This window comes from Cyclospora cayetanensis, unplaced genomic scaffold, assembly GCF_002999335.1.
Source record: "Cyclospora cayetanensis isolate NF1_C8 unplaced genomic scaffold, CcayRef3 CcayRef3_contig_43, whole genome shotgun sequence".
Lineage (NCBI taxonomy): Eukaryota > Apicomplexa > Conoidasida > Eucoccidiorida > Eimeriidae > Cyclospora > Cyclospora cayetanensis.
The window spans coordinates 21,214-29,630 of record NW_020312403.1 but is presented as its reverse complement, the minus strand read 5'-3'; the positions used below and the strand labels follow the sequence as shown (position 1 = coordinate 29,630).

Sequence of the window (8,417 nt, the reverse complement as noted above, 5' to 3'; positions counted from 1 at the left end):
ATGGCGAGGGAGAAGTCCGCGTGCCTAAGCCGCATGCCGAATGAAGTCCGATTGCTGCAGCAGGCAGATGCAATCACGGATTACCCAACACAGCTGTTGCGGGCAGTGGAAGATGAACTCGGGGAGTACCACCGCCAGCTACAGGCTTGTAATGCCTTCGTGAGCAGGTAAATTCCACAAACCCTTGTGGCACCTTTAATAAGACCCCTGCAGTTTTGTTCCCAGTGAATCTGATTGCGTGATGCATGCTCAACAGAAACTGCCCCTATGATGCGACCGGTATCAATATCCTCGAGCTTCGTTTACTCTATTTCAGACTGGGTCCGGATACTCCACGAGATGAGATAGAGGCGCATGAGAACAGGCGGCAGTTATTGGAGCTGGACGTGCTGCACGCGTTGCGTGTACTGAAGGCGTTTCAGCAGACACGACAGCACTTGCTGGACAAAATGTGTGTGCGGGCTTTGGGGCAATTCGAGGCTTTCAATGAACAAACTCTCTCAAAACTTTCAGACAACGAGAAGCAATATTTAAAAGATGCATGCACAGCTGAGCACTCGCGAAGAGATGAATTCAATGCCCGGAACGTTGAGGACAAAAATGGGAAACCTTCGGCTGTAAGACTGTCCGGCAGCGCTTTCCACTACCAAATATCCGCTGCAGCTGTTTCCGGAGTGCGTATGCTCAGGCGCTGCTTGTCTTCAGCACCTGTGTCTGCCTCCCCCAAGCTGTGCTGTCGTTTGTGGGTTTTCCTCGTGTACCTTTTGGTTGGCGTTCATATATGAGTTCCTTGGATTTAGGGAAAGTGCCGATGCTCTGGGAGTGTAGCATGAGGCAGTTTAGGCATTTCTCAGATAGCAATTCATACATCTAAGCAACCAAGGGAAAATGTATGGCTTTCGTCTTTTGTTTGATGTTCTGCACAGTTCGCGGACGTCGTCTTTGAGAAGGAATGCCTATTGGAGGAGCCGTGGCACTTTAGTGCTTCTCTTTTTTCAGAGGACGGCGATTCATCCGAGTCTCGCCCCTTGAAGTATTTTGAAAAGGGGACTGTCTCCCGTCTACCGCTGTACAGAGCAATGCAACTGCGAGCCAAGGGAATTGTTAAGGTGATGCAGGTATCTGACCATCAGTGGGCACAACTAGACGCCGCGGCTTTCTTAGGCCTTGTCTAGCACCTCCGCAGCGTGCTTGAGGACCGGGATTGAGAAAAACACTTCAGCACCGCCAACAAGCAACAGTAACAACCTGCGAGGTGGACGACGTGGGGGGGGGGGGTGAAGGAAGCAGATTTAGTTCAGTGTCCGACTGAACGGGTAGACCAGCACTTGGCAAATTGCCGGGGTGTCGAGCATCAGGATGGCACTGAAGCGGGAGATATTTCAGTATCAGACGGCTTATAGCCCGTAGCCTTCCACGTCGAGAGGCACATACATTCATTGGGCGGACAAAGAATTGACAATTGCTACTGTGCCGCAAGCCCGCGGACAGCAGTTGTAGTGTGGTCTATATTTTGGAATGCTTGGGCCACTAAAGTAGTGGATACTATCAAGCAGAACGCATTCACCACAAAAGCCACCATGCAGTATAAGCGGCGCTGGGGGGGGGGGCGAAAATGAACGGTTCTACGTGTGCATTGCTTCACTGGGAAATTTAAACCTTGGACTCCATTAAATCCGCCCTTCCTACTTTTAATGAATTAGATAATTGGGCACTATAGTGGTAATATTGCCATGTGCTCAAAAATATTCGACTGCTACCGGCAGGCTCCCACTGTTAAGCGGTGCTCCATGCAACATCTCCGTAGAGAGACTTCACTCCAGGCATAACACAAGTTTTATCAAAGAAATCAGCTATTTTGCGGAATCTCTGCTTTCGTGAACTCGCCCCTCAGTGCACTACATGGAGGGGGAAAGGCAGATAGAGTGAGCTTTTTTGCACCTTTTAAGCCATCGGAGCATTTACAGCTAGATGCTGGTAGCATCTAGCGCACACGCACACATCAATGTGCATTGTTGTATCAAGCAAATAGTGCTTGAATAGGATATGCGAACAGACACTTCCAAGGTCAATTCTTTACTATGTCGGTCAAATATAGCTACTGTAGGGGAAAGCGCTGCAGTCGAGCGTGGCTCGCTGCACCGTCCGGGCACCCTATTTCAAAGATACACCTCCCGTGCCCTGTCCATATCCTGGGAGCTCGGCTACGTGCAGGAGAGCGGAAGAGTTCCTGTTCTTTCGCCCCTCTGCATGCTAGCAAAATAGCGATAAAAATGCAAATGAGAAATGCAAAGTGTGCAACAATCGCTTGAGGAGAAATTGACCGGAGGAAAACCTACACACTAGCCAACAACAAAACAGCGCACCAAATTAACACGGCCGCGGCGGCGCGATGGATTGCTGTCGTGAGAGCCCTGAACTCTGCAAGCTTCCTGCCACTAGAGAGCAGAAGACAAGTAGAATCCTCGCGGAGAATTAAAATGCACACTAGCTCAGCGTTGTCTCCGCACCTCATACAGCAATTTGTTTAGTGCAAATACAGCCGGTGCATGCAGCATAGTGAACTTTCCTGCCCCGAAAATGGTAATCAAAAGCTAGGCACCATATGTGGAGGTGTCTGAGGGTATTGAACACGTAGCAGTAATAAGCGGGATCTTCTTAGCAACACCAATAGAATAAGCTGGCTGTCACGGCAGAATAAGCATTGGAGAGGAGCTACCAAGAAACGCAAAGAAAACCGTCTAAAGAGAATATCGCTGTAAGAAACTGCAAATGATGCCTCGCGCAACGAAGCCCGCAACTACTAATCGTTCGAACACTGAGGTTAGTGCTCCTTAGCCCATGCTATTAAAGACTCCCGTTCACTGCACCCTCGGCGCTAAGTGGTCTTAGACTACGCCTGCTCTCGGTGCTCCCCTTCTGAGATGCTAGCCCGATTATGAAACATTTCACTGCCTGTTAGCTCAGATTATAAGCCTTACTCTTAAAGAAGGCTTATCAAAAAGTATGCTTCAGCAGAATAAACAAGTAGAGATCAGAGAAGCTTCAGTGGGCTTCCTAGAGGCGAAGGCTCGGTCTACCGAGGGCCGAACTGCACTATAGGCTTAACGTCTTTGAACATATTACAATATGGGATAAATCTGTAGCTTTGGGGGGCGAAAATGTATTGAAAAGGATTTGATTACCTTGGAACTAACTGATACGGCAAAAGAGGAGTCCTGTCTGGCAGCTCGAAGAGCAGCTCTCGTCCACCTGCCTGTCACATAGCGCTCGACACGCGATGGGCTGCGACTAATAACCTTTCCAAAATTGTAAGCAAAATCGCCTTCATTTAGCTTAGAGTTCCGGTGTTTTTTTGCATTCCTTCACATATACGCGTAGGGTTATCTGGCCGTCTGAAAAATCAGTGCGCAGTGGACCAGACAACTTATTACACTGGTGCCTCGGCCACTATGGAGTTGGATACTCCTCTTAAATTCTATGTTGTCTAAAATCTATCAATGGGCATATGTACGAACTGTGCGATACGCAGGCTGTATAGTATTGCACAGCACTTTCCCCCGCTACTGCTATAGGTCACCTAAAAACAGTCTCGAGGCCCTGAGCAGCCGCTGCTGCGCATCCATCTTTCCCGTTCAGCTCCAAATCCATCGATTTAGGCATACCTTCTCAAGGTTGAAGTAAAATTTTAAACTTCCAATCTTTCCACAAAAAGCTGTATGCGCGCCCTGGCATGAGAGGCATACCGACCTAGGACAGCAGAGCCGTATGGCTTCATAAAGCAGCGATGCCCGATTCCCTTCGCAAATGTTGAAAGGAAGGCACGGAAGTAAATTTCACACTACTTTATCTTCTCAGGAGTGTGTAATTTGCTCTTGGTGGCCTTCGGCGTTTTTGAGGTAGAGAAAATGAGGCCGGTGTCCTTGTGCCTTCTGACTTCCGCTTGGCACGCTGCTCATTCGATAAACAGCCTCGAACTTTTAGCTGGTAAGCTAGGCTCAATCGATCGAAAAATAGATAAAGACCACCTACTGCGTTTACCCCAGGGACAGCCAAAACTGTGCACTGTGGAGGCTGTATAAACTTGGGGGGTGGCACTTTGGGATGTAGTGGAGCAGGGCGCATTGCAGCAGATGGACAGGAAGCAATGCTAGTGGTATGCTAGCCAACCCAACGACTTGAATTCGACGCTATGTCCCAATATGACGCAAACACACTATTGCTTGCAGTACCTCGATATCTTCAGTAGTTGACAATTCTCTACTAAGAAAGGCGTGCTCATAAATTCGCAGCATTACTGTTTTATGCTGCATATTTCACAGAAGCATTGCCGCCATCTCACAAGTGGGAAAAAGCTGGGGTGAAGCATCATGAAGTTGGTGATCTTTTGGAGAAACGCTATTCAGCGACTACGGAAGCGCCACCGAATCATTTCTCGAAGAGCCTTGCGAAACCTTCCGGGATTACGGAAGGGTTTTTTGAAGACGAAAATTCAAAAGCACTCAGTAATATAAAAGGAAAAGGTTTTGTAAGACAAGCAACACTATCCTTCCCTTGTGATACTCGGTGCACTACTGCATCGACCCAGCAGAGTGAAAGGCTCCCTTGATCATCAAAGCAATCCTTGTAAATGTGCAGATATGCACGAGTAGTTTGCCCCCTACATTTGCAAATGCTCAGGTATTTGCATGTACTGATGCGTGCATTTTTACATACATTTGATGCGGCTGAAGGTAAAGCCTCTGAAGATACACGGGCATGTTTGCACTTGTTAATTTATCTACACATCAATGCAGATACGTTACTTGTTTATATGTATATACGTGCTAGCGTGAATGCATATAGGCTGGAAATATCAGATCCATTTTATCTAAGATAAAAAATTTTTTTAGAGGAAAGGCTCTTCTAGAGAAAGCAGAAATCGACGGGGCCCTTGACACCTATGTTTCGACTTTGACAGGAACACGTAAGCTACTACAAAGCAACTATCATCAGAAAAAACGACGGATCAAAAGACACAAAAGTCGGTATCGCCGTAAATCAGTCTCGCACGTGTCAGACGGATTCGTTGTACGTTCACGGAGCGCCTCGGAACTGTATCCCTAGCCATTACATCATAGAACCATGAAGTAGGTGTATGCGTGCTTCAAGGTTACATCAATGTTTCACTGAATGCTTTTTGTTTCATGCAGTATATCGTTAGGGCATCATGTCATGATTGTCTGCTTCTATCGTTCGCTTGCCTATCAGACCTTCTTGACTGCGTAGAACTTCTACCATCTGAAAAGCTTCATGAGAGGCACAAGGATTTTTGCAAGAAATTCAACACTACTAGACTTGATGATCTGTGCACACAATTAGGAAAAGAGGCGCTGCAGATGCTGACGACGGCTTACAGCGACTGCAAAGAGTCAGCTGGACGAGGTAAGAGTAATTCCGCATTTTGCCTTTTATGGAATGCTTGATCATACCCATGTATGCAACTTTCTGACCGCGTAGCATGAGCAGAATGTAGCTCGCTCTCTATAAATTATATAGAAAGAGAGGAGAGATGGAATTACGCATTTTCTGTGGAATTGGAGGGAGGGAGTTGGTAGTATTGTCCTTTCATATTGAACACGCCTGTGCATTTTGAACAATATTATGAGACAACCAACACTTCAAACGGTTTTTTGGCTTGTTTGGTTGATGTTAATTAATATTAATAATATGCATAGCTGGAGTACAGGGCACCTAGTGGCGAGCGTTTTGCGCATGTTGCGTGCTGGGTGCCTTTTACATGCAGGTTGTCTGTTGAGGAAGCTTAACCTTCCAGTTGTTCACCCACTTATTAGCTCTACGGTCGATAGTAAGACAGTGCACGAAACTCATACGACAAGAACTTGGATATTTATGAGCAGAGGTCCCACTAGCCTCATGTTCAATCTTTCTTGCTGGTAATATCAAATAGTCCGTTTTCTTGCGTATCTACTCACAATGTCTATTGTGCTAGATTCTATGAACCAGCGATGAATTTAAGCTTGCAAGTGGCTGTCTTGTATTACTTTCCATATATTGTGTATTCTAGGCCTCGGAAAGTACCCTCTCCGAGATTTTGTTCTGCCTGCACTTCGGCGCGAAGATTTTGCTCCGCCTGCACGATGGGGACTGATTTCACAGCTACAAAGCCTGTTTTCCCTGGAGTTCCCAACTCGACTGGACCTCCATAAGCGAGTAGAAAGGGAAATAAATAGAATTCGTGGAAAGGCAGGAAAATCGACGAGCCAAGGTGAACAAGATAAAGCCTTTTGGGTAAGGCACAACATTTGGCAGGATAGTGCTAGACTCACATTGGTACTAAGTAAGAAAACATAGTACATATGATTTATTTATTCAAAAGTAATGTTGATGCCATATTCAAAGCAGAGGTAACGAAATTTTCTATGATTAGACAAAGACATGTCGACACCAGTTTGAATAACAAACGCACGAACCTTCAGACAATTCGCACAACGTTTTCTTATTGCCAGATCATACACACTTGCTTTATTTGCCTGATGCGCTGCAGAGGTCGTGGCAGTTGGTGGTTCATGAGATGAGGATTAAACCGCATATGGACCCAATGCTTATTCGTTTAGTACTTCTATCGCTTTCTTTCGAAAAGTGCCCTAAAAAAAATGTGCCTTTACTGGTATCTGGAAAGAAGCAATCTCTCTCGTCTTCAGATATCTACAGAAAAGCACTAGGAGCTGCCCTTTCTGGCAGCATGCGACTCCAGGAATGCACTCAAAGCAACATAACGCATAACTGTCAGACTCTCTTAAGATTTCTCAAGTTAAAGAAATCCCTTCAAGCGTTTTCTGACCTAGATGAAGACCATCTTCCAAATGAACGGACAGACTTCTCTGATGGAGAAAAAGTGGGTTTGCCAACTGACGAAGATATTAAAGACCTACGCCTGGAAATAGAAGAAGACGCACAAGCAGACATAGCATATGGTAGGGCCCCAACTGACACTCGTGTAAAAATATTTTTGGGCAGATTTCTGGAAACCTTCATTTAGCCTTACGCTTTCATGAATCAAGGAATCTTTCTCACATAAGGTGTACATTCGTATTTTTGAATCCAATGGATGGCTTGTCCTTATTTTTCTAGGCACGCTTGTTCTTCTGTTTCGTTTACTCAGCTAGGACTGCGGCCGATTCGGGCAGCACAAAGATTATAGGCTTTATTGCCAAGTCGCGGATCGCCCGAATTGTGATCTCTTCCATTGTCCGCGGAATACTGCACTTTGTACAGCATTTTAGGAAAAAAGCGCAGGGGAAAACCTGTAGGCCACGACTTCAGAAAAGAGCTCCGGCGGAGGAGGGCGCGAAACTGCACAGCGAATCAACTACACAGGCTGTCGCCTTTGTCATCGGCTCTGCCAGGGCATCGTCTGTCTATTGCATGTCGGGAAATAGTGGTCTTGCAAAATTGCAGCAAGATATAGTCACAAAAATATTAGCAAGTGAGTTGAAAAAAGAACGTGAAAAGCAACTTCCCAAACGATCGATTGGGCAGAAACTTAGAGACATAGTAATGCAGAGGAAAAAGCAATTTGCGCCTTCATTTCTCCTTTCACGGCAAAAACCCCCATGCTTTAGAATCCCCTATTTCAGCTCCACAGTGTCACGTTCACATGTTATTCAAGAGCAAGAGACCAAGGTTGCCTTCCCCGAAAGAACCTCTTTGCTGCAATCTGTCGAAGAGTCTCAAGGAATGAGCACTACTGCTAAGCTCCTGCTAGCTGGGGGCACTTTCATCTTTATTGGCATTTCCATGCTGGGTACCATGGTTCCAGGGGTCCTAGTTGCTGGAATCATCATTGCAGGAATAGCCGCTTTGCTGATTCCGCTAATAAAAAGGGTTATGGCTTTCTTCTCTAATAGGAAGAGTGCAAATGGGGCAGAAGAAGACAGCGAAGCTCTTACCGCTAGAGGAAGAGGGGCGGCAGAAGATGACGATTATGAATAAAAGCAATCGAAACTTGGCTATATGGTGAATGTAGTACAATCGCACCTGATGCATCTCCAATATTTTCAATAGCTCGATTTCGCTAATCAATGGAGGGTTATTCAACCGAATTGCCTTTTGCTGCAAATCAATTTGCGAGTGATTCCACTTTTTGACCTTTCTATCGTTTGGATAGGTGTTTCTAATCTGTTTAGGATAGGCCAAATTATTTGCGCTATGATCAATATGCGATACTCATTTGCGTAACGCAATGAGCTGCATAGTAACCCTCTCTTTTTCACTTGTCATGTTTAACTGAGCATAAGTACAGAGCCGACCGACTGGCTGCTTGTTTATCGTATTTGTCCCAGTGTAGTAGTCGCTTAGGGCAAGCAGCGACAATGCTGTGGGTACATCCGCCAGATGTTATGTGCAACTAGCAC

The 8,417-nt window shown here is 46.0% G+C and overlaps 2 protein-coding genes across 2 annotated transcripts; both read left to right on the top strand.

Moving 5' to 3' along the window:
• On the top strand, positions 1-1,175 carry LOC34619444. The gene is made up of 3 exons (XM_022732735.2): positions 1-167; positions 317-617; positions 927-1,175. The coding sequence occupies exons 1-3, from the start codon at positions 1-3 to the stop codon at positions 1,173-1,175; spliced, it is 717 nt and encodes a 238-aa protein (XP_022590337.2).
• Positions 1,176-3,908: 2,733 nt separating this feature from the next.
• LOC34619445 lies at positions 3,909-7,995 on the top strand. Its single transcript, XM_026334468.1, has 8 exons — positions 3,909-3,987; positions 4,053-4,156; positions 4,346-4,528; positions 4,846-4,966; positions 5,152-5,424; positions 6,068-6,333; positions 6,548-6,977; positions 7,166-7,995. Exons 1-8 carry the CDS (start codon positions 3,909-3,911, stop codon positions 7,993-7,995), a joined length of 2,286 nt encoding a protein of 761 aa, XP_026190253.1.
• Positions 7,996-8,417: the final 422 nt, after the last annotated feature.

Excerpts from the sequence above, each read along its gene's own strand:
- LOC34619444 (XM_022732735.2), top strand. The coding sequence starts at position 1 with ATGGCGAGGGAGAAGTCCGCGTGCCTAAGCCGCATGCCGAATGAAGTC. Across the intron at positions 168-316 it reads TGTAATGCCTTCGTGAGCAG|ACTGGGTCCGGATACTCCAC; the intron begins GTAAATTCCACA and ends ACTCTATTTCAG. Across the intron at positions 618-926 it reads AAAATGGGAAACCTTCGGCT|TTCGCGGACGTCGTCTTTGA; the intron begins GTAAGACTGTCC and ends TGTTCTGCACAG.
- LOC34619445 (XM_026334468.1), top strand. The coding sequence starts at position 3,909 with ATGAGGCCGGTGTCCTTGTGCCTTCTGACTTCCGCTTGGCACGCTGCT. Across the intron at positions 3,988-4,052 it reads CAGCCTCGAACTTTTAGCTG|CCAAAACTGTGCACTGTGGA; the intron begins GTAAGCTAGGCT and ends CCCCAGGGACAG. Across the intron at positions 4,157-4,345 it reads GACAGGAAGCAATGCTAGTG|TGGGAAAAAGCTGGGGTGAA; the intron begins GTATGCTAGCCA and ends CCATCTCACAAG.